Here is a 26240-nt window from a genome sequence, read left to right as displayed (position 1 = left end):
CCACCACACTCAGCATATGTTGCCTGAGCTATATTACAGCTGACAAGGAGTTGGATTTGCTGTTTACAAAATGTTTGATTTCAGAAAACAATTTTACTAATGATGGATATTGCTGCTTAACCAATTCTGTACATAATAGCTCTGATAAATTTCAGAGAGCTAAAGTACTATTCAGGAAAGCCTTACCCTCATTTGACTCTTTTTGTCACTGACAGTATTTACTTTGTGCTTTTTTTCTGGCCTCATCTGGAAGGGATTCAAAACTGAATGGATGAGGCTGCAGTGCAAATAGCTTTCAATCACTAATGCTGCTAATGTGTTAAAATAAAGGGTTGGGACCCTCAGTTTGCAATTCTGCAGCTACGTAGTTCAGCTACTCCTGAGTAGGCATGTATAGGATTCAACTCCCAACAGCAAAATGTGGAACGGAAGCACATGGGAAAGCTCATGAATCAAGCAGTGCTAAGATGTTTGTTTTATCAATTGCTGCTGTTGTAAATGGTCACTGTGTTTATTTTGCACACATTTCAGTTTAAATGGATTTGCTACAGGAATCCCCCCCCCCCATTTCATTTCTATCTGACCTCACATTTCTGTCTCTGTACACCCATGTGTATGTTAGAGATGCTGTGAGTAGAGTGGTTAATGTGCATAACAACTGGTCATTGTGCACATACACCACATCTCATGGATCACGTACACGTAACACACACATTTCCTGTTCAATATAACTGCTTAGTCTACAATAGGCCTTGAGTAATGTGCATATGTCAACAGATTTTTGTACATTCTCCAGGCAAGATCCATCATCAGCAACAGGCCTTAGGGAATGTGCATCTGTTGACTGCATTTTACAGATTCACTGGGAAACATGCACATTCTCAGGTTAGTATCTGTACTTGCCCAGAAACCTCTTGTTTGTTTCTGTCTCTAGTTCAGAAGTGGGCAACCCATTGCTCCCAGGGCAAAGTCCAATCTTATGTAAATTGTGATGTCCCTCTGGCAAGTCAGTTGAGTGGCAGGAAGAAGAGGATGTGGCTGCAGCTTCCATTCTTCCAGTCCCATCTCACTCTTGCAGCACCCTGTTTTGGGTTTTTCTGCAGGCTATCACAGGGATCCCACCAGTGGTACTTCCACCCAGCTTCACGTTCAGCTGGTAGAACAGGGTCTGTGCTAGCAGAGCAACACTAGTGTCCCTTTGCTCACCTCCATCCAATCCACACACAGAGATACACCCAGCACAAAGGGGGCTTGAATTATAGACTTATTTTTGTGGCCCAAACACCTTGGTCTGACCTTTGTATTCAGAGCTGATATCTCTGAAAGCTGGTTCCAAAGGCAAAATATGAATGCACTTTAAGCGTTTTCATTTACCATATTTGTGGTTCTCCTGGCTTAAAGTAGTTTTAATAACCGCTCCTGAACATTGGATCAGGAACCTGGTTTTGAACTCTTTGAAGTGTGAAGATTCATCATAGTCTGTCTGTGTTGTTCGTTAATCTGAAGGTTTGTTGCACCAATTAAACATAATTAAATCTAGCAATTAAACCATACTACTATATGGCACCTGGGTAATTCCCCCTGCCACCCCAATTGGCAAGAAAACAATGCCTTAAAAATAGCGTGCAGATTTCATTGTGTGGTTGGCACAAATTACTTAATAAAGTAAACACTGGGGATGAAGGAGATGTGCATGGTATTTCAAGCTTTGTACATTAATGATTGTGTTCCACCTGGTTTCTGAAATATGGAAGCAAAAATATCACGGTCCTCAGAATGACTTTGAATGTGATGCTGCTGGCAGTGACAGGAAGTGTTTTCCCCATCTCTGTTTCATCTGAACTATCATCTTCTTCTTTGGTGATCACTCGTAGACAAGTAAGATTGTCTTCCATGAACACAGTTTTAACAGTGAGTCCGTAAGTGACTGTGGAGGCCAATTCTAGATCCATACATCCTTCTGAACTATAGCTTTAGCATCTTCCACACACTCTCACCCAATGGCTGTCCCTGCATGTATGTCTCAGGGTAGGATCATGCAACAATTACGTTTTGGATGACAGGACGATGCATTTCAAGGTACTTGAGTTCTTCAGTATCCTACTTCCACAAATGATGTCATATTCAAATCTGCAAATGCAGCTAAAATATAGTTGCAAATTGAATTTAAAAGGCCTTATATATGGTGCATACTTCAGTTTCTCTGTGAGAATGTTGATGTGCCTCCTTTGTGCTCTAGGTTTTATTCTGTGATTCGTGGAGTTTAACATATGTTTGCTGAAGAATATTTATGTAGACAAGTAGAATTTCATTTCCCAGAAATGAATGAGAAGTCTCCACATGCACTCGACCTTGGCGCTACCCAAGGCATTCAGAGTCAGAGATAAGTGGAACAAGTGATTCTTTATAAACATGTGTGTGCAAAGTATCATGGTGTCCTCTTCCCCTAATCTTGCACACCAGAGTTGATCATAAAGACTGTACACATAATCCTCACTCACAGATTCAGTGAACATGTGACGAGGGAGCAGTTACTGTATCAGCTGGCTGTGCTCCATATGCTTTTGTACCAACTGATCACATGTCCCAGTGCACACATTTGCTAATAGGGTAAAAAAAAAGTCACATGCATACAGCATATATAGGGGAACTTTTCATTCTATTGATAAATGTGCAGTCACTAGTGGACATAGTTAACAAGTGCATTGGCAATGCACCAGAGTTGATCATAAAGACAATTTCACTTCCTGTCATGCATTTGCTAATCTATTGTGGTAGTGGCAGTGGAGTTGTGTAAACAGACCTATTGTTGTTTCTGTTAGCTAGTGCAAGTTTTAGTGTAGCATTGTGAACCTACAGATTAGCTGATAGGACTATTCATAGAGATTCCAATTCCGTTTTGGAAATGGGTCATTTCAGAGATCCTTCAATGAACTAGCTCTTCAAACAAGAAATGGGGGGTGGGGGAGCTTCAGCTCAGGGTGTCACATTTGAATATGATATATGCCCAACCCATTCTCATGGGAAAATGTTCAAATCACAGAATCCATTCCAAAGGCATCCTGGAGATGTGAAACATCATGGCAGAACTGGCTCTTGGGTACTCCGTATGCACCCAACAATCTGATCACGAAAGCTTTCATTTTATTGAGGGTATTATCTGAAGGGATAGGGTGTGTGGTGACTTTGGCCACCTGCTATTTCCCCAGAAGGCAAAGAAACTGTTTTGATGTGGAGATATTTTCCTGCATGCCTTGGGTAGAACTGCTGAACTGTTTGGAGTTGTTGGCAATCTATTGGTGTTGTAGTCCAACACTGGACTGGATGGTATTACTGAAGGTCTACAGAGAAGTGGAGAAACTGATAGAAGTGTTGAATGATGCTATTTCATGTGGTATAAATATATCCTCACCTAATTTAAGTGTTTGCTAGGGGACACCTAATATGTGGAGTTGACCTCATACTTGCAAATATAATAAAAATACTCAGTATAACCTTTATTATAACCCACCAAAAGACCAGTATCCTAGAACAGCTACCAAATTCTTGATTCTTAGACAAAACAGTCTTATGTGGGCTGACAGGATAAAGTCCACAGCAGAGGACTGGACTTGCACAGACTACAGCAGATGGTGAAGTGGACGCTTTTGTTTTTATTATTATTTCCCCCTTTTCCCTTGCTGGTTCTGGAGATGTAGGGAGTTTTGGAGTCAGTGGAACTCCAAGGCTGGATCAGTAAATGTGGGACTTTCTGGCTCCACACTGGGCAGACCTTCATCCTTGGACCTTTCCATCCAACTGTGGGCCTCCATTTCTGGCCATGGAAATGGAGATCTGCAGTATCCAACATTGTCCTAGCTGCCCTTCCCAAAAGCTTAGGATTGCTCCCTTACAACATATTTGACTTAGGACACATATGGAATTGTGTTCTACATCAGCACTGGTATTTGGGAGTACTTCATTAGAGTGACTCTAATATCATAAGATGCCTTTAATGCACTTTTAATATAATTTCATAGATGCTGAGGAACGATTAGCACGCTTTAGCACAAAGCCTTGTTGGAATGTAATGGGAAGCTAGGATTTACATTAAAGAGAAAGTAGCTAGTTAATTGAGTGAGGACAGGTGGAGCATGTGAACACAAAGGTCATCATTACCATAACACCAAAACTTTATTATAAGCAAACTCCAAGATAGCAGAATGACCATGGACTATATCCAGCAGCCATACTTGGAGCAGACAAACTGAAATCAATAGACTTAGGTCATGTATGTCTGTTGATTTTGGTGGATCTTCTCTGAGAAAGTTGGGTATCACCTCATTATTCTCTGCTGCTCTTTGCTACACTTTGTATTTTTAAAAATGTAATCATGTTTTTAATTAGTTGCCATTTTTCTGATTTTTAAAAAATCTCTTTTATAATTTTATATAGTTTTATTATTATTTTTTGCTGATGTTGTAACATCATTCATTATTTTCTGTATTTTTTTTAAAATATTTTTTATTTAATTTTTTAAAAAAAAATTGTCAGCCTCCTTGGGTTGGGGTTTTTTATGGGAACATTTAAATGGCAGCGGAGTAGAATGATGGGTGATGAAGAGGTTCTCTGCCACAAGGTGCTTGTTTGAAAGTCATGCTGTGGTTGAGAAATGTTCATGCATTAGCTTTAGCAAATTCAACTTCCTTTTTACTGAGGCCATGTGAGTGTAGCGGGGAAAGCCTGTCATTTATTAGAGAAAAACAGAAATGCATTTTCAGACGGTGTTACAGTAGAATGAGATAGGGTGTAAGAAAGAGCCAATACCTTTCAAGGAACAACATTTTGGTTCTGAGTGGAAAGCAAATTATTGAATTGTGCTCCCGCTCTCTCTTTCGTGACATTGAAATTCACTGAATGGCATTTTGCATCAGCATTACATCATATTAAATATAACACCGTGTTATGAGTCATTGTTATAAATCATGACACAGGCTGCATTAGAAGGCTCCTGCAACCAAGGGCATATCAAGGTGGCTTTTTATTTGATGTGTCTCTTCAAGAGAGGGACATAGGTGTGCTGACTTAGTAATCCTATCATGTCCTGCGCAGGGAGCACTTTGCTTTTCCCTCAGCACTCGAGTAGAAATTTGTGGTATAAAAGAGTTCGGAGCAAATACAACAAAGAATGAAGTCTTACATAGCTGTTCGGGATGAGATCATAAGTTACAAAATGAGCGCGCCGAAATAGGAACTGATTTGAAAGGAGATGAAAAAGGCAAGGTCAATGGAAGAATCTTGATTCCTAAACAGTTGTGTGAGAGTGGCTGAACATGGAAGCAGCCTCATACTGTATTAGACCATTGATCCACAAAGCTCCTTATTACCTGTTCAACTGACAGAGATGCTCACCGGGGTTTCAAATAGAGGTCTTTTCCAGCCATCCCTAGAGATGCCATAAATTGAACCTAGGACCTTTTGCATGCAAGGCATGAACCCTGCCACTGAGCTACAGGCCTTCCTCTATTCTCTTTGGATATTTTTGCTCGTGAAAATTTGAATTTCGGTATATCACTCCCAGACGACTCCTCCTCCTCCTCTTCCATTTCTTTTTCCAATTTATATTCCACCCTTCTTTTCACTAGGTCCATGCTAAATAATATCTGCCCATTGCCTCCACCCTTGAATTAGAACTTGAACATGTTTTGTCGTGGAATTATAGAAGGGGCCATGAGGGTCATCTGGTCCAACCCTCTGCAATGCAGGAATCTTTTGCCCAACGTTGGGCTCAAGCCCATGATCCTGAGATTAAGAGTCTCATGCTCCACTGACCGAGTCATGTTACATTTCTCTGCTCTATAAACCTGTGGGTCAAGATGAGGACTCCTGTGCAATTCAGCTTCACAAGTCTTAGTAGTAGTAGTAGTAGTAGCAGCAGCAGCAGCAGAACAAATCAAGATAAAAAGGACAAGGTAAACCTCATGCTTTTTTCTGGTGGTACTCAAGGATATGTAAGTACCGGCAACCTTTTTTCTAGAAGAAAAGCACAGGTTAAAAGTGTGGCACTTACTGTAACAACTTCATGGTGAGTACCAGCACCGTTTTAATAGGAAAAAAGCACTGGGTAAACCTAAAGTTCAAATAAATGGACTGACTTTCAAAGAATTTCAAAATGACTCCACAGGTAGAGCAATGGCTGCCCCTGCATTTTCAAGTTCCACTCCTAGAACTCGAAATACCTGTACTGGTTTTGCAAGTGGATGTAATGCACCCATTATTTTGTCCTTCTAGGAATACTGGTCATTCTTTATTTGCTAGTCATTGCAAGTTACCTCCATCAGCACTGGTATTTTTGTCCTCCATCTTTCCTCATTAGAATTGTGCTTCTAATTTCCGTGGCAAACTGCTAGGGTGTTTGTGTATACCGTTTTAACAATGGGGAAAGTGAACGAGAGACGGCGTGTGGTCTCTTTGCTGATGTGTTGCGTATTTGTGGAGATGGCACCTCAAGGAGAAAGATTTTTCTTCTTCTACATGTGCCATTCTTAGTTTGGCCTTGAAGTCAAGAAGCTTTGTATAGAAAAAAAATATCTGATGTACAACCATGGTAAGCAAAAATATGTGCTATAGCACTCAGCTATCTCAAGTCATGCCAGCAAAAAAAGAAAAAGAAAAAGAAGCTTTCAATGCCCTCACGTGTCTGGAACTTTTGAAAATTACCATAGACTCCAGGAAGTCTAGAAGAACATCCTACTGTTGAATAATTAAAAACTGACTGAGGCTGCTCTGATACCTCTGGAATCAAGTGATATTATGGTATCAGCAGCAAAGCCACCTAGGCCTTGAAGCTCAGGTGTTAATCTCGCCATTTAAAACTGTTTTTCTCCCCTTCACTTTGCTGTTGTTTGATTAGCATTGCTGATCTTTGCTTTCAAACCTTTTGAGTTTTATGGCTAGATTCCAAAGGAGCTGTAGGCATAGTGTATGTTGGAGAACTGCTTGCATAGCCAGAGGTTTATTTGAAGTCTCCCATCTAGCCACGTATATTGCTGAGGAGAAAAACCAAATGTCAAAGAAGCTGCTGGCTATGTTATCCCCTAGACATATAGATCCACGACCTTTGTCTTTTTAAGGTAAATGTAAAGGTACCCCTGCCTGTACGGGCCAGTCTTGACAGACTCTGGGGTTGTGCGCCTATCTCACTCAAGAGGCCGGGGGCCAGCGCTGTCCGGAGACACTTCCGGGTCACGTGGCCAGCGTGACAAAGCTGCATCTGGCGAGGCAGCGCAGCACACGGAACACCGTTTACCTTCCCGCTGGTAAGCGGTCCCTATTTATCTACTTGCACCCGGGGGTGCTTTCGAACTGCTAGGTTGGCAGGTGCTGGGACCGAGCAGCGGGAGCGCACCCCGCCGCGGGGATTCGAACCGCCGACCTTTCGATCAGCAAGCCCTAGGCGCTGAGGCTTTTACCCACAGCGCCACCCGCGTCCCTGTCTTTTTAAGGACTCTCCATAAAAAATGGAATTAGGATGCTATTTCAATTTTGCAGTTGCAGATGGAATTTTCTCAGAAGAATCACAGCAATTAAAGTCTCCTCAACATTTAAGTCTTAAAACATACACTTTCCCCCAATTATATTTATTCAGAAGTTAGTCCCATTGATTTCTTTGAGGTTCATTTCCAAGGAAGCAGCTCATGATTCAGCCTTGGGAAGACATCCTTATAATGGTGTGTTTGTCCAACATAAAATATATCCAATGAAAAGGATTTACAACTTCTTCAGTAATTTATTCTCATAGGCTTTCTATTTTGATTGGTCAGAAAATTGCTCTTGATAAGCCTGTTGGCTTTTACTTTAGCCTTGGTGGGTATGTAATAGCAGACAACTCTTCACCTTTTTCTAGAAGTTGTTTACATAGCTGAAAACTATTAGCAATATGTGATGATTCATCTATGATAGATGTATATTGGTGTCGGTGGAAGAAGATGACTTAAATACAAACTATCAAAGCAGTAGCTTTTAACTACAGAAAGCAGCTTAAAGATAAATCAAGCTTAAGTAACAAAAACAGTAGCAATAATATATTAAAAACTTGAAAGCTGATTTTGGAAAATGAAGGAACGAATCTATTCCTTTTAAAAGTTAAATGCTAAACTTCAATTTCTAATTTATGCTGTATCCATAAATGTAATGGGTTGGATCCAGACTTGCTCCTTCAATTAACAGAGGAAACTGGGAACCAGCAGAGGTTCCTCACAGAAAGGGAGTGGTTTTGATAGTTCCCGCTCCAGCCCACAGCATCACTTTCCATGTTGTCCTAGGCTCTAAAAACCCTCAACTCTTGAGCAGTTTTGCAGGATACACAGGGGGCTGTAGGGGGTGGAGGAATTGGCAAAAATCACCTCCTCACCCTTCCCCAAGTGTAAGCAGAACAGTATTGAGTGCATTTCTTGATTCAAACCTACTAAAGACATACATCTTTGTCCTGGTCGTTGACACCTGATATTGACATCTATCTATATCCCTCAATACTATTCTGATTGTAAATGGTTTCAACTGATTTCAATCTTGCATGTTTATATTGTTGAAACCTACACTGGGACCTTATGGTGAAGGGTAGGTAAGAAATCCAGTTAACAACAACTACAAACAACACATTAAAATATCCCTTTACTTGTTTTCTCTTGTCAAATGACACAGGCAAATAGCAAAGGGGGGGGGGGGACTCGCAGGCTTTTTATAACAAATTATTGCAAATTCCTAATGCCCCTGACCGTAGTCATGGGCAATGGCAACATTTAGAAAACGTCTGAAAGCAGCGCTGTTCAGGGAAGTTTTTAATGTCTAACATTTTATTATTATTTTGCTGGAAGCCACCCAGAGTGACTGGGCAAACCCAGCCAGATGGGTGGGGTATAAACAATAAAATTATTATTAATAGGAGTACAACTAATTCTCTGTGAATTGGTTTTAATGGCTGTATTATGTATTATGTTTTGTTGCATTTTATTTTCCATGTGATGGTTGTGGTGAAATACAAAATAAAAACACCTTCATAAATCAATCAATCAAGTAGGATGAAGTCCAGTTGAAAACCATAGGCCATTAGTCATACCTAAATTTAGGAGGACAGGGATAATTGTGTCAAAGGTGTCCTGAAATCCTGGATGGCCAGTTTCAACAAAATATTTGATGGTTCTTTCCTCTTTGGGGAAAGTGGTAATGTTAGCCAAGTGTGACACCATCACCACTTTTTAGGGAATTTTTTATTCTGATGTGTAGCTTTGCCCTTTCAGCTTCAAACACCCCTAAATTGCACAGATAAGGCAAAATATGGCTGCATGGCTTCCTCGCTGTTGAGCAGGCTGGGATTTCTTCATTAGTTAAGCCACAACGTGGTCATTTGCACCACTTCCATTTTGGCCGAAGTGGCTCTTACCTGTCAACAAAACCTGATGTTAACAGACAGGCCCTAAAGTACGTGGATTTGCTTTCCATTGAGGGGAATTTGCATGTACAGTACAATCGTGTCTTGCGTGCAATGAATTTGCCCCATTTCAACCTTACGTGGTTGAAAGCTGGCTGGTTGAAATCCCACAAATCAATTGCACGCAAAGTGGAGATCTTGAAAGCTCCTATGCTCTGGGTTTTCCCAGTGTGGAAAACACTTTTAAAGTCTCTGACTTGCTTACTGGGCTTGGGGAGGTTGCTGAGAAATCTTGTGGAAGCTCAGATGGCCCTGCGAGATCTTGCGAGAGCCTCCCAAAACTTAAAAGCTCTCTGGCTTGTTTGGAAGGTAAGGGGCAGTTCCAAGGGGGTGGTTTGGGTATACACATTTTTGCATGTATGCGCCATCCCCAGAATGTATTTTTCCTTAGTGGAAGTGTAGTACAGTAGAGAATGCAACAGAAGAAAAGAAATCAAGGGTTTAAACTCTTGATTGTATGTTCTCAATGATGATTAGAAATAGAGTGGAATTGCTATGCATTAAGTACAGAATGCCATAGTTCAATTTTGACTACAGTACTTATAGATACTTATAGACACAGTGCACACACCCAAATTTTTGATGCTAATTAGTTGAGGGGGGAGAAGAGACAGATGGATAGATTAACAAGTGCCATCAATTCATCCCAGAGGCTTAGAGAAAACGTGGGCAAGGTTTAAAAGACTGCTTATATCAGCATTTAGAATAGCCTAAACCTTTTGCTTTCAAACCACAGGTTTGCTGCTGGAACTGTGTGTGTGTGTGTGTGTGTGTGTAAGCAAGCTTGCAATTTGAAGACTGCACATCTTGCTGTGTTTATTATTATATGCTGGTATAATTTGAACTATTACCTGTGGCAAACTAGTCAAGCCTTTCAGGCTCTGCTGGGACCAGGAAGATCGCAATAATAGGGTGCGGGGTTTGGATTTGGGTCAAAATGCAGCTTAACATTCCTGTTCAGTCATGAAGGTCACTTGGTAACCTTAAGCAAGTCAGTGTCTCTCAGACTAGCCTGTGTCAAAGGGTGGCAGGAAGGCACTTTGTTCACTGAAAGATACAATAGAAAAGCATAACAATAACAAGCCTTGAAGCATTTTAAAGACCAACACATTTATTATGGGCCAAGCGTTCGTGGACTCTGGATGACAAACATTTATGCCATATTAAATGTGTTAAGTCTTTAGGGTGCCACAATACTCTGTTGCTTTTGCTGCAACAGACTAACACAGCTAACCCAGTGGTGGTGATGGTTACAAAAACAACAGAAATAGTGTAAATTGTATTACAGAAGTCTTTGAGTATATTTTGGCTATTGCTAACTGGGACTGGGACCTGTCTGGAAACCAGTAATCTATGTTAGTTCTTTACTCTTGTTATATTGCCAAGACTTTGAAAAAAGGGGACAGGCACCTGAGAGGAACTTGTGGAATGTGAGAAGAATACTAATATGCCAAGGTTTGTTAAAGTTGTTGTATTGTTTGTCAGACAATATTAACAATGAAGTGGTTGGAGGGGTGTGTGGAAAGAGGAGAGGAATGTTTTCACCTAAGACATCAGGACTTCAAAACTGGAGGGGTAAATGAAAAGGGGAACTAGTGCTAGACCAGGAAGCATGTGGTTTTGAAACAATTGCAGTGAGCTTTGAGAACACACAGAAGTTAGATGTGAGCAGTTGCCACCTACAAAGGAACTAACTACACTTGCCTGCTGGTAGATCTCCAGGGTGCCAGGCAATAATCTCTCCCATTCCTACTTACTTAGTTGAGCTCCTCTAACTGGATATCCCTAGATGCGAAATCTGCTTCGAACTCATAACCTGTCCCTAAAAAAAGATAGTCTGACTCACACTTTGATATGAATGAAAACTTGGGCATGGCAACATGTGCCCAGCCCCGCTTTTAGACGAGAAAGGTCTCAAAGCTGGTTCCAGCTGGCATCAAGATACATCACAGAGAACAGCAAGCTCAACACATGTCACAAGTCCTTTCAGCTGTTGATCCATTGCAGCAGCTTACTCAGCTCTTTCCAATGGAGCTGTTTATTCCCTCTGTGGTCACTGTCTGTTCATGGGCTGAATTGGAACTTGGGCGCTGTAAAAGTGTAGACTGCTCTGAACAAAGCCACACGGCTAGCTAGAATTCAAAACAACAGGATTTAAATTTCAGGGTAAGTTATACCACCTGAAACAGAGAGATTTAATTTTCAGAGGATGTAGCTATGTTGGACTATTGTAGTAAAAACAAAAGGGAGTCTTATAGCACCTTGAAGACTTATTATGTAAGGCATCATGGAGTAGATGCAGAAAGTGCTGTCCTCAGATGGCAGGTTTATTTAAGCACAAACACGTGAAAAGAAAAAAAATGTAATCCATGAGATGCAAAAAGCACAGTCTGTGACAATTGTAAAATAGATGTACAGCCATACCTCGGGTTACAGATGCTTCAGGTTGCGCGTTTTCGGGTTACGGACACACCAAAACCCGGAAGTACCGGAATGGGTTACTTCCGGGTTTCGGTGCTCGTGCATGCACAGAGGCACTAAATCGCAACCCACACATGTGCAGATGCACCGCTATGGGTTGCGGACACTGTGGGGTGCGAATGTGCCTCCCGCACGGATCACGTTCGCAACCCGAGCGTACACCGCATGTCAGATTGCTCCTGTCTCCCATTTCTTTTTGCTGAGCTTTTGAAGCATATTGCAATGCTTGACCGAGCAAGAAACCCAGCCAGATGGGTGGGGTACAAATTTATTTATTTATTTATTGTTATTTAAAAGCTGCTTGAAGGTGTGATGAGGCTCTTTGTTGTTTCTGTAGGCATCCCTGTCCCTACAAGGGGTCTCTAGATTAGGGCAACACATTCTAAACATTGGTCAAGACACCAGTTGGTAGACTTTGTAGCATGACTACATAAGGTGTAAAGCTAGAAAAATAAGGGCAAATAAGCTTGTACAGAATTATCCTCAACGCCATCTATAAAAAATGGATGTTATTCATCTGTAGGATTCCTGTACTGCTCTAGTTATACTGGTCCACTATATTGCAAGTGCTTTTAAAGACTTAACCCCTCCTTTGATTAAGGTGTGGTTGGCCAATGTTTCCTTTATCAACAAAAGCTGTGTTTGCTGCATTTTTAGATGAAATGACTCCATAAGCATCAATGTGTTTTTTAAGCCTGGCCTGGTTTTTACCATTTGTTCTTCATTGTAATTATGAAGATAAAGAACTTTTGAAATTAGAAGTATTGCATATTCTGAAACAGATTTAAGTGCACCACCACCCTTCTTCTCCACCCTCTCTTGTGGTTTTAAATATAACACCCTCTCCTCCTTTTACTCTAGATCCTTGAAGAGAACATGAAGTTGGAATGCAAGTGCCACGGGGTGTCGGGATCATGTACTACTAAGACATGCTGGACAACTCTTCCTAAATTCAGGGAGCTGGGCTACATCCTTAAGGACAAATACAACGAAGCCGTTCAGGTTGAACCAGTGAGGGCAAGTCGTAATAAACGCCCAACTTTTCTTAAGATAAAGAAACCACTCTCCTACCGCAAACCCATGGATACAGATTTAGTGTACATAGAGAAATCGCCTAACTACTGTGAAGAGGACCCTGTCACTGGAAGTGTGGGAACACAGGGCAGAATGTGCAACAAAACAGCCCAGCAGACCAACGGCTGTGACCTGATGTGTTGCGGTCGAGGTTATAATACTCATCAGTATTCAAGAGTGTGGCAGTGCAACTGTAAATTTCATTGGTGCTGTTATGTTAAATGTAATACGTGCAGTGAAAGAACAGAAGTGTACACCTGTAAATGAAAGTGTGGCTTGGGAGGGGGAAACCTACAGCCTTGGAATAAACACATTTTTTTTTTTTGCACATAAGCTCAGCGCACCTACACACGACTGTAGCAAAGACCCACACTGTTTCCAAAAGGAAAACCAGCAAATGGATCCCATCTTCCCCTCTTAATATATCAGCGCTTAAGTGGAGACCCATCAAAGACTTAGAGAAATAGTCCAAAAACAACATCAGACTTTTTAAAAAACGGAAACAGAAACAAACAAGTCACCTAATACAAAAAAAAAAGTGGGGGGAAATGCTCTCAGATATTCTGCGCCTTCAGAACATAATTTATTGACTGCCTTAAGGGAAAAAGCCCATGTCCAGACCAAGGCAAGGGGCTCTTTGGGACTGTATGAGCGAGAGATTGAAAGGCACCACGCATAAAGAGAGGGCTGGGGGGAGAAACAATTCTTAAACATGGTCTTTGCACAGGATGGGGTGACAATGCGCCAGTGTGAATTTCAACTTAAAGAGAGTGGATTAAGCAGATTTAGGGATTTCTACACTTGTGAAAAGCTTCTGCTGGTCCTTCTGTCTTTCCGTTTTTTTCAGACAATGTGCTACTGCAAGTAGGATTGTTGATGTTTTCCATATAAACACTGGTTTATCTGCCTTTTTGTCGTGCTGCAGATATTTTAGCACAGGGATTTGGGACATCTGGGCATAATAATAATAGCAATATTTAACAATTTATCCAGATAAAGCTAATATTAATTTATTTAATTAAAAAGAACTCTACCGACATTTTTGAAAACCATTCTGCATTTAGATAGCCTGCTTTTTTTGTGGAATAATTTTGTAGATATGGAAAGCAGGGGACACCCTTGAGCTGTATATATTATTGTTTACTCAGATATTTCTACTAGTTGGAATTGCAGGATGTTTTCTCCTGCAATAATAGATGTTAAGTACAAAAGCAGGCATCTTTTATAATTTGTTTGGCTGTTTGCTGCTAGTTGTCTGGAATCTCAAACCGATATTCATCTTCACCTAGATACCAGTGCATAACCTGTCCAGTTTTTTTATTTTATTTTAAGGAGCATTACATAAATCCAGTTGGAAATAATGCATCACACATAAATGCAAAACTCCAGACAAGTTTCCATCTTTGGAAAATGAACCATAGGATAAAAGAGTATATTTTGTAAGAGACTATTTTTATATGAATATTTTATTTATACTATGTCTGCTTGTATAATTCTATAACCTGTACTTTTTCTCAAAACAGGCACACAATTTGTAATTGTTAGGCTATTTAACAGATAAAGGCTGATTACTTTGTTGACCTGAAAGTAGAAAGCTGGATGCATTCAGTTGTTACTGGTGGATGTACAAAATACAGAATGAATTTTCTCTCCGGATGTATGTACAACGTGGCTCTTTTCCTGCAGTTCAATTTGCAGAATATGCAGAACAAGAACAGGGTATGTAGCATCAGTTTTGTCACATGGTTTGAATTCATGGTTGGTATTAACTGGATGCTCCTTTATCCCATTCAGAAAAAAATCTGAATTAGCTTCCCAGATGCATCAGTCATTAAACTGTGGCGTTATGACTAGCAAATGTGCTGTGTGTGCTGTCAGTTAAACCTCTATATTGTGCTACTGTCAAATTTGATTTTATCAGTGCAAGACTGTAGACTATGACTGTAAAAACTAGCATGACACGCATAGACTGATTCTCATAGATAAGACACAAAGCTTACGGGTTTTGTCCAACTAGTTTTTGGCATTTGCCCTCCTCTTTCCCTCTCGGAAGGTTCTTAGTGAAAAAGATCAAGTCACATTTTAGACAAACTTTCAGTCAGGCCCCCACTACTTTTTGTGTGTGTTCAGTTCCTGCACTGTGGCATTTCCTTTCTTATCCCTAAGATTTTCTTCTGCAATTATGTTCAATTAAATTGTTTTGCTTTGGGGGAATTGTTGTGATCATTCCACCAGGATCACAGAAAATTCGTTCCCCCGAATATGTAATTGACTTTTGGTATTTCACATCCTGATTCCAGGATGAAACTAATGGGATCCTCTTCCCACATTATATCCAGAGAAACTTTCATGGAAGAAACTCATACAAGGAAATGTAAAAAATTGTACATGAAAATGAAAATCTGTTGCATGATGTAAGCCAGGGCTGTCCAACTCCCAAGAGACTGCAATTTACTCCCACTATAAAAAACCCAGCAGTGATCTACCCATTGGGTTGAGCTTTTTTTGGGAAATAATCTTCATCAAAGTTGTTCAGCCTTTGCGGGGGGGGGGGCATCAGGGTCCTGCGATCAACCAGGGACATAACTGATGTAAGCTATTTCACATAGGTATACTTATGTGAAGTCTTGGACATCCACAATTTTTTGTCTTGTGCATGCAGCCCTCTGGGTTGTAAGGCTCCAAAGAGCCCCATGCCTAAGGAACTTGTGTGTATGCATGGAGGGGCTGCTCATTTCTCTTCATGGCTGCATCCCCCTCGAGCCACATCAGATGTGCTCTGGTGTGTGCCCTATCTTTCAAGATGTTATGGAAAAGGCTGTCATTTAAATCCTGGGCAGTGTGTTTCAGACTGATGTGTTGGAAATACAGGACCTAGTTGTTAGAGACATAAATATGACTTTATTACGCCCCACCTAAGGCTTTAGGAAGGGGCAGAACATAAATCAATTTTTTAATCAATTGCATCAACTATGACAACTTCTTAAAGCTGCTATTCCAATCACTATTCCAACCTTTCATTTAAAACCAATGAGATTTACTTCTAAATGAAAGGCTGTGTATCCTGTGTCTAGTGTATCCCCCACTGCTGGTTTGGGACATAATACGTTAGCCACAACCCATATCTATCCCGTGTCTGCCCTGCTGTTTCTTATGAAATATTGTGCTTTGATCTGTGGAGTGGGTGGCGCTGTGGTCTAAACCACTGAGCCTCTTGGGCTTGCTGATCGTAAGGTTGGCGGTTCAAATCTGTATGATGGCCTCCTGTTGCTCTGTCCCAGCTCCTGCCAACCTAGCAGTTCAAAAGCACACCAGTGCAAGTAGATAAATAGGTACCGCTGTGGCAGGAAGGTAAACAGCGCTTCTGTGCGCTCTGGTTTCTGTCACAGTGTCCTGTTGTGCCAGAAGGGCTTTAGTCATGCTTGCCACATGACCCAGAAAGCTGTCTGTGGACAAATGCCGACTCTCTTGGCCTGCAGCGAGATGAGCGTCGCATCCCCATAGTCGCCTTTGACTGGACTTAACCATCCAGGGGTCCTTTACCTTTACCTTACTGTGCTTTGATGCAAATTTTCCCAAAACAGCTTTGACTGAGAGAAGGAACAACCTTGCTGCATTTTAAGTTGGTAAAGTATACACACTAGGACTTTAGTGAGAGTGGTCAAATTGTGAGGTCTTCCTGTCTCATTAAAAACTATCACAAGAATGCATACATGCCCAGTAGTTTACCTTCTTTAGGAACTATTAGCACTCTAAATTAGTCTTAAGGGCTACATTTGGGAGATCAGAAATGAATGTGAGGAAATACAGCTTTATTATGAGTCATGATTTAAATCACATGAACCACACGGGGGTCACTTCATACAAATGGTACCATGTAGATCAGAGCAGGACTTAATTTCTTGGTAGCAGACACACCATTGAAGTAATGTTTGAATTGTTCCTTGGCACAACCACTTGGGTTGAAAGAGCAGAAGAGTGCATTGGAAGCAAGGCTCCTCCCTGCAACTTCCTCCAACAACAGAGTGGGTAAGTGTAAAAGGAATTAGGGCTAATGCTCACCAATATCCTCAATGGGATAGAGAGTTTCACCATTTAATAACCTAGAAGAAGACAGAAGTTCCTCAGGTGCAGCATCTCTTGTTACAGGGTTGCAATGAGAGTGGTATCTGCTGAATTGTGCAGTGGCGTTTAAGCAGAGGCCATTTTAGGCTAGCATGAGTAGTGCAGTCGCACTGGGCGCCACGCTGCAGGGGGCGCTGCAACAATGCTGTAGAATCATAGAGTTGGAAGGGACCAGAATGGAATGAGAGTAGTGGAGGGGGTAGTTTAGCTTCATCAAATTTGAGAGCCCAAAGAAATTTGAGAACCAATGAATTATGGAACTAAAAGCCTGGAATATACTCATCTACATCATTAAGATGAGTTAGAACAGTTGATCATAAATTCAACAGGTGCAACTTTCCTGAAATGAAGCTGCAAGCTGGGTTGGCTCAATAGTGTCACACTTTATATACACCCATTTATTACATTCTCTACAGTTTTCAAGCTACAATCTACAAAGCACTGAGGAGGAACACTGGATGAACCATGTCTTTAGATGGCACCTTATGGGTTAGGAAATATTCAATGAATTGACAGTAAGTAGATTTTCAACTTATGGCTCATCCACAAAATATGATTTGAGAAACATCTAACTCTATCACTGCATTAATAAGAACCGATTCTCAAAGTTTTACGTAGTCCACTAATTACTATTAGCTAAATGTCTGTGAAGTGGACATGTGATTTAATAATGTAGACATTGTTCATGGATTATAGAAAACGCCAACCGTTACATTTGCAGTATGTTTTTACTCTACGAAAGCATTACGTAGAATTTCTCTCTCTCTGTATATCTTTACATTAATGATGCACAATGTATAACTATCTCAATGACTCCTAAAGATCTGGTTTCTTTAAATAGATTTACTTGCAACAATAAGAAGCGGGTGTGTACAAAGAAAATTCATTTTTAGAAAATTCATAATGAACTAGGGAGAAAGTACATGAATATTTCACTAATTTAGGTTTAGAAATCATCTTTAACTTGAACAGAACCTTTTAAAAGTTTGGACTATCTCTCTTGCTTAGAAGTATTTCAAGTCAATAAAACTTTTATAACTAGCAGTCCTTTTAAATTGTGCAGTGAGGACAGGGTAGTCCAACCACATCTTCTCTTACTAAAATCAATCTGATCCATGATCCATCAACCATGTATTGGGAATTAGTTGTTAAATAAATAAATTATTTGGAATGACCAACATTGCTTAATATTTGAAAATCTCTAAGCAATATAAAAAATAGAACACAATTAAAATAAAAGTCTAAATGCAGATTTAAACAAAAAAAATATTATAGCAAACAGATTAAAAACAGACATACAGTGATAATAGGGTCCAATCTTACAAGCCAGGGGAAACCAGGACATCTGACGCAACAGATGGATGATGCCTCAATGGCATGAAAAATAAACATGAAGAAGAGATACCTCTGCATTTTTTTATCTCTCTCCCCAACCTATTATTCACAATGTCTTGGGGTTTTCTTTATTAAAGATTGGCACAATAGCAATTTATGATAGGATTCCCCTCAAAAAGGCTTTTGCCAGATGAACAAAGTGTTCAGTGAATGTCCCTGTAGGAACCCTGGGGATATTTGAAAGCAAATATTTCATTTAATTTATAATTTGTGTACCACCCTTCTACTGTATTGAAGGCTGAAGAAATGACAAAAAGTACAACAAAAATCACACTGCCATTCTATAGCAAGTATAACAAATAACCAGCAATGAAAAGAAAAACCCATTCACCTATAGTATTATGAGATGATATGTTGTAATAATAAATAAAAACAAAGGGAAAAGACTATGGAAACAAACTGGAAGACCCAGTCCTAAAGATGCATGTAGCTGCAAAGGCACATGGTGTGGCTTGTATCAGCATAGCTATAGTTGCATTTCCAGTGAAGTGAATTTGCCTTGTTGTTATGATACTTTGCCAGTCACATTCACATTCAGATTATTACTATACATCAAGATTCATGATCCCGAATGCCATAGATGCTCCAATGAAGGTATGAACCTCAGTCCTGGAATTCACAAGCAGAACACAAGGCTGCTCACCTGCTGGGGTGCTTGTGGGCCCTGCTCCCACCTCAAGTGTCATTCACTGAAAATGCTGGTCAGGTGACATGCAGGGAGCTGAGTCATGCCCACACCCAGTTGTTAAGTGGGCAAACATTGGGGGAGACCGTGCATGAACCAAATCAATCCTTTACTTCTCTCTTGTTCTCCCTCTTCCTACTGGTGCTTGATGTTACATAGAGCTGACAGTGCTGACCAGGCGATAAATGTATGGAACATAAGGTCTCTGTGGAGAAACTTTGCTGCTGGATGAATGCTGGGGGCGGGGGCTTTCCTTTGATCTTACACCTATGTGGAATGCTGTGGATATATATGGGTTTCTCAGGACCAGAGCAGTGGAGTTTTCATGCGAATAGGCTCAGATGATTCCACAGAAAACCTCAAGCATTCGCTCGGCCAGTCCTATTATTAGGTATACCAATGAAGCAGTATGTGTCCCAAGAGCCGCTTCCAAATATCTTTTGTAACGTGGCAGAAGATGTTCGGACTCAGATTGAGTTTATTTGCATATAATCTGAGTGTTGTTCATAATCTGAGTGTCTTCTTCAACATTGCAAAGATGTGGGAGTGCATCTCTTGGATGACATAAACCAGTTGCTTGGGGTGGCAGAATGTCTTTGCCAGACATGTGTATGAGCAAGTTTCCTATCCTCTTCACTGTTGGTGGGACTCAGTGGGTGAAAGAGGAATGCATACAGAGGGTTGCACAACACCAAGGTGACTGAAGATCGCTGTGTATCTGCAGACAACCCATGTTTGCTTAGGTGAACACATTTACTCAAAAGAATCACGCAGTTGGGTTAACATGTAGGTGTGGAGACTTGCACTAATGTGTAGGTCTTCATGGTGGTTGAAATGCATGTAGGTCCTACGACACTGCATCGTATATAGTGATTAATGATGGAAGAGTTCATATTGTAGACCTTTGCCTATGTTTTGAGATGCCTTATATGAGGAGAGCTTTTTGATCCCACCATGTTAAAGAACATCTGGATTCTGCAAATGAAAGGCATCAACCCCTCTTTCAATTCCAGTTCCCTCCTGCCATAAAGGAGAATTCACATACCAATCCATAACAGATCATTTCAGACATTCCAGACAGCCACAAGTAGAGAACAAGTTCATTAAGGTATGATCAAGATGTTTCTGAGCTTTGTAATTCCTTGGCTCAGAATATGACATTGGGTGACTCATGCTGTTCACCTTGAAAATAAAGTTAACATTAAAACTTCTGAGTTTGCCTCTGGCTTGGATTAAATCAAAGGTGGAAAATAATTGATCCTGCCCTTCTACGATTCAACCACTTTGAATCCAACAGAGACAACTGTGGCTGCTGCTACGCTACTGATTGCAGGGGCAGGGAGGTCACGGTATCTCCTTTCATTCCCTTGCTCCATCCCCCTCCTTCCTCCACTCACCTCTCCTCCCCGCTGCCTACTCATGCTGGCTATATACTCCCTCCAGAATCAGCACCATGCCACTGAATATTAGTCTCTGGGGAACGACAGTGTGAGAGGGCTGTGGCTCTTATGCCTTGTGGACTTCCCATAGGCATTGGTTGGTCCCTTTGAGATGCTGGACTGGTGGCATGAGCCAGGGATAAGATTCAGGGGAAGAGATCAAGGATACAGGGGACATCTTGTACCAGGAGGAGGATTTGTACTCAGAACGACTCCTTGACATCCCTGCCAGCACTTTTCCATCCTGAAGAGAGTGTGCCATCTTCCTCAGACTCTGAAGGCTCCAGCTGAGGACCATAGTAGAATCTCAGCTTCCCCCGTGCTGACTGGTTCTGAGAATAGCCTGAGTCCCTTTAAGAGTAGAGGCTCCACTCATCTGGATGAGCAAGCGGCTGAGAGAGAGCTGCAGTCTGGATTGGCTGCTTGTTGGAGCAACATTCAAACCTGCCCAGTTGATGTCTAGCCTATAGTCCACTTGGAGCTGTCCAAGGTGCTACGTGCCTCATTTTGGACCTTGACCTTTGCTTTGCCTGACTTTGCTTATCCGGATCTATACTATGCTTTGGTTGACTGACCTCAATGGAACCAGACCTCTACTTCAGCTGACCCTGTTCAAGGGAATTTGACCTCACTTTGATTTTGACCTGCTGGACCTGGCATTGCTTACTAGAGCCTGAGCTGAGACTAGTGGTTTGTGGTTGGAATCTCTCCCTCCATTGCCTGGGACAGAACAATTGGCTAGGCCTTTGACATGACCAAGCAGAGCTCCTCCTATGATCTGAATTGGATTGATGTGATGGTTTTCTCATGCTGCTGCCATAACATTTAGCACCAACAACTACGCTGTTCTTTCAGCTGGAGTGGCACGTTCCCACAACAGTGCTGTCTGTTCCTGATAATGGCTGTCATGGATCTTTCCAGGCCAGGTGGGAGAATAATGCGATGAATCACTTTGTCCACATAATAATGACAACAAGACTAATCCGCTATGGGTGCAGGATGAATGTGCTTTTGAACACCAGAGAGCTTGCAGAAGATTTCACCATTCCAGGACAATTCGGACCCTGCCCAATGATGTACTACCTCCTTGAAGACACACTTTTATTTATTTATGTATAGATTTTACCCCACTGCTTACAGCATTAGAGCTTGCTTGCACAATAAGATAATTCAAAACAATAATAAGAAATGAGGGAGGAGCAAAGGCAAGCAAACCAAAACAATGGAACGCCTACCCAACACGACATATGAAAACCTCTAAAAACAACCCAAGAATGCTGAAGCTATGCCGTTACAGAACATGTCTACTTTGAAGTAAGCTCTGTTGAGCTTAATGTGACTTTTTCCCATATAAGGGGGCAACTGAAACCCAGGATCTGCCAGGTTGAGCAAGTTTGGATCTTGAGGACCTCCACCTCAGCTGGCCAATTCCTGATGCAGCCAGGCAGTGCCTTTGTAACTCCTCCATCCTGTCTCAGCTGGAGGCATGCTGGCATAACTCCCTCATCCCAAGACCTGTGGCTCTTATGCTGGCATAAGCCCTGAAAAATAAGTGTTCCAGGAGAAGGAGGAACTGAGTGCGGGAGACTGGAACTTTTGCTGGATCCTAAATCTGCACAGCTCAGTCACCTGACCTGCCAACCCAGTGGACTTATGCCACAAAAAGGTGGTGTAAGTCAAACTCAGTTTTAAAGGTTTGTTTTCTCTCTGCCAGGCTTAGATCAGCAGTAGCCCCACTCCTGAACAGAGTTTCCATCTGGTGTACTTTATGCCAGAAGTGCCTGGAGTGCTCTGGTCCATGGGGTCATGAAGAGTCGGACACGACTAAACGACTAAACAACAATACTTTATGCTAGCTTACTGTAAACCAGTGTAAATTACACTGGCCTCCCATACTTAGGACTGCTCCCTGGGTGTGTATGGGATTGTAGCCCAAGGCTATTGATTTTGAATTGTTTAATAAGCAGTATTCAATCAGCAAGTAAACTTGCCTGTAAAATCATAGGCTTACATATGATCTTAAATGGATCTCCTGATCTAAAACAAACAGTTTAGCACCTTGAATTTGAATAGCCATTTACTTTAGTGAATGTGGCACTCTCATTTTGCAATTTGTGAACTTTAAAAAAATGCACCAGCTCTCAGACTCAGCTTTGAATATTCATCTATCAGTATTCAAAAATGATTGCTCTTAGGAGCAGAGCTAATCTGAAAAATGTATGCATGAGAGTAAGAAAGGAAGCCAGATTTCACCCTGCACTCCTACTAGCAATGGGTTTGCTTTCAGGCATTTATATGCAGCACATGCCAACATGTCGCTCACAGTATTTAACTCAATACTTGGGTTTTATCAAACATTATGGTCCTATTGGCACTGGGTTAGCGTGAAGGATTCTCGCTCTCTGTTCAAAACACTGGGACCCCTAATTGGCTATTAAGGACTGTTTCCCTCTTAAATGCATATAATATCAAAGCAGGGAAGAAGCAGAACATTCTAGAAGCAAAGATTTGTGTTTTGCAGCAAATTACCCTCAGTGTAACCAAGGTATTTATTTTTGCTTGCTACAAAGTGGGGGGGAGGGGGGGAGGATGTTGTGTTTTCTAAAAAAGTTGCCAAAGGCACACAGCCTGCCAATCCTCTCACCCTTATCATTCCAGAGACAATTCTTTTATACCAGAAAGTTTATGCCTAGCGATGAAACTTGCAGCTTTGTGAAAACAGGAATTTCTGTACACTGTGTACTCCTGGAAGTGGCCCAAGGTGAAAGGTTGTGAGGGAAAAGCTAATCACTATACCGTACTTTCACAAAACTCTTCAGTGCTATCTTACTAAAGAGCCCGTGTCATTGTTAACTGCAGCAATCATGGCTGACTGTGTATTACTTTTTTCCTCAAGGGTGGCTGATGTGTCACTCTCCCCTTCATAGCTCTAGAATCAAATCCACTTGGGAAGAAGTGTAGCCAGGGATGAATTAAGATAATGTGGGGTGGCGTTGCTAAACAGAAGAGCAACAGTGAGGAGGGGAACAAAAGCCTTACACTCCAAAACACCCAAATTGCCTGTGTGAGCTTCTTACTTCATATGAAAACTAGATCCATCTGCCAAAGAAATCTGAGCAGATTAACCAACCAAACTTGCACAAATTTGCATACAGTAAAACCATTGTTCTGAAACAATATTTTTATTTGCTTTTAGAGAACGTGTGTGTGTTGTAGCATCATCTGAGAAGACAGAGTCCCTATTTAGGAAGGGAGAGAGAGAAAGTAATATTTATTTATATCCCAGTCTTCATCAGTTGAATTCAGAGTACTGAGAGTAGCAAGAATGCCTCTTTCAAAATGGTGCAGCCTGATAAACTGAACTATCTTTTTAGTTGATCAAAAGTTGTTGTGTGGTGTGTTTTTTAAAAGAGATTATCATTACCAATTAATCACCTTAATGTTGCAGGCCCACTGTTCCACACAACCACGCTACACAGAACAATATATTTTTATTCCACTCCTCATGTAGTGAATGTGGTTGCCTGAAGCACTCATCATGAGTACACAGCATTATTTCCATATCATTTCTCATCCCTGCAACAGCGATATTTGCAATAACATACAAACTTACAGTTTGAAACTCCCAGAAAGTTAGGATTAGGACCAGTAGCCACTTTCATGCAAAGTTTCACCTTGTGGCAGAAACCAAAATGCAAAAGACAATACACAAAAAAGCCACAGAATTCAATAATCATGCATCTATTGCTAAGTCAACTCTTAAATTTAGAAATCAATGTAATAATTTTAAAATGTTGAGTAATGCTTAATGTGCAGTTCTTCCTCCTGAGGTACACAGCAGCATCCTGTGATGATTTTGCTCCTGGATGTTTAGTGGCATTTAAATAATATGGAAAATGCTAACAGAGTGCAGAAGATCTAATGTCTGCAGGTCTAATGTAAAGAAGACCTTACAGTCTATAAAACTGACAGACAGCCATGGCTTCATTCTGTTTAAATCATTGGGACTTAAGTACTTTACTGGGCACCTCAAGCTCATCGATTGCAGTGAATTCCTGCACTTTGCTTTTTCTGAATTATGCCCAGATTTCAAATTCACCATCCAGAGAGTGTTCTGTGCAACCATCAAATATTGTTTGGTGTTTTGTTGCTGCAAAAGGAAAATGACAAGGTGGAGTGAGGGTCATCAGCTACGCTGACTCTAAGCACAAGTGGTGAGAATCTCAGAGTAAGAGAATGCCCAAACAGATTAAACCTTTAAAAAAACAAGAAGCTAGAAAGGCAATTTATCCTCTCTCACTGCCTTTGTACAAAGTATGGGTACCAGTCAGATTATTTCAATGCTTGCCCATGTCCAATTGCATGTTTAATGAACTGAATTCAGATTTAACCCTGGAGAGGAAAACTTCTGAGAATATACATTGTGTTTATTTAGGCCAGACCCATTTGGATGAAAGTGCGGAATCAATCAAAGCCTAAGGGCAGCTGGCAACGTCTTGCCTCCTCCATGGGAAAGCCACTGGCAGGGAGCTGGCACATTCTTAACATTAGTCGCATAACACCAATTTATTTCATAACGAGAAGAGTAAAGGTGATGCAGAGCCCCTAATTGATGGCTGTGGCACCAACGTTGTCATTTTGATGACTTGTTTGGGCAGGAGGAGTGGCAGTATCTGGGTGATAGATTGTTCTCTCTTTATCCTGCCACAATGACATCTGCTTTATTCACAGATCAGCCACCAGTTGCTACAACAACGCCAGTGTGCTTTAGAAAATGTTGTTGAGCTGCTGAGAGAATCTTGGCTTCCCATTAGCAAAATGTTAACTATGCATAACCAAAGAGCGTTTGGTTTTGTTGTCAAAAAGGAGTCAATGCTGGGCAATAAGTAAGAATGTCAAAAAAGAATTTACATTCAAAAAGTAAAAGCGAGGGGGGTGAACCCATGATATCACCATGATTCAAAAATACCCCCCTAGAATTCATTAGGAAGGTCAGAAGAGAAGAGAAGAGAAAAGATAGAAGGAGATTAAAACAGAAAGAACAAATAAACCGTCCAATGAGCAAGTTTGTTCCCTGAAGCATGAGGCCATGGACACTGCCCTCCATGTTCACTGACAGCTTGTTTTTTCCTCTCCCCCAGTCCTTTGCTAATAAGTCTTTTTTTGTTCCCCAACAATTAACAATTTTCGGATTTGTAACTTGACAAAGGTCATGTGGCCAACATTAGCTGGTTGCCATAGAACAACTCCTGCCTTTTGCTAATATGGAGGACAGACAATGACTACAGAACCCGCTTCCTTCCAAACATTGTTGAACTACAGTGCTGTAGCAAGCCTGGCAGCATTGCTATGATATACTCAGGGCTGAGGCATATTCTTCTTTTTTGAGGGGTGGTGTGAAGGAATGTCAGGATGTGAACTGACTAAGTCTGTAGCATTTTGTGTCCTGGTGAAGAATTGTTCGGTTCCTTACTTGATGCAACCAGTTTCCACTGCTTTTTATGTTATTGTTTTTTTTAATGGTTTTATATTGCTGCACACTGCCCTGGAATTTTATGAAAGGGTAGTAAAT

General features: G+C 41.1%; 1 protein-coding gene across 2 annotated transcripts in view; it reads left to right on the top strand.

The window, feature by feature from the left end:
- The window catches only part of WNT7A (Wnt family member 7A), a 50328-nt gene extending 35650 nt beyond the window's left edge, over positions 1-14678 (top strand). For both annotated transcript variants that reach the window (XM_028718976.2, XM_028718977.2), the window contains exon 4: positions 12812-14678. In XM_028718976.2, the coding sequence (XP_028574809.1) occupies positions 12812-13291 (480 nt within the window). In that variant the 3' untranslated portion in view covers positions 13292-14678. The remainder of the gene's footprint in view (positions 1-12811) is intronic.
- The last annotated feature ends 11562 nt before the right edge of the window (positions 14679-26240 follow it).

Source organism: Podarcis muralis, chromosome 2 (assembly GCF_964188315.1).
Source record: "Podarcis muralis chromosome 2, rPodMur119.hap1.1, whole genome shotgun sequence".
Taxonomy (NCBI): domain Eukaryota; kingdom Metazoa; phylum Chordata; class Lepidosauria; order Squamata; family Lacertidae; genus Podarcis; species Podarcis muralis.
The sequence above is the reverse complement of the archived record's forward strand: the minus strand, read 5'-3'. Positions and strand labels throughout refer to the sequence as shown.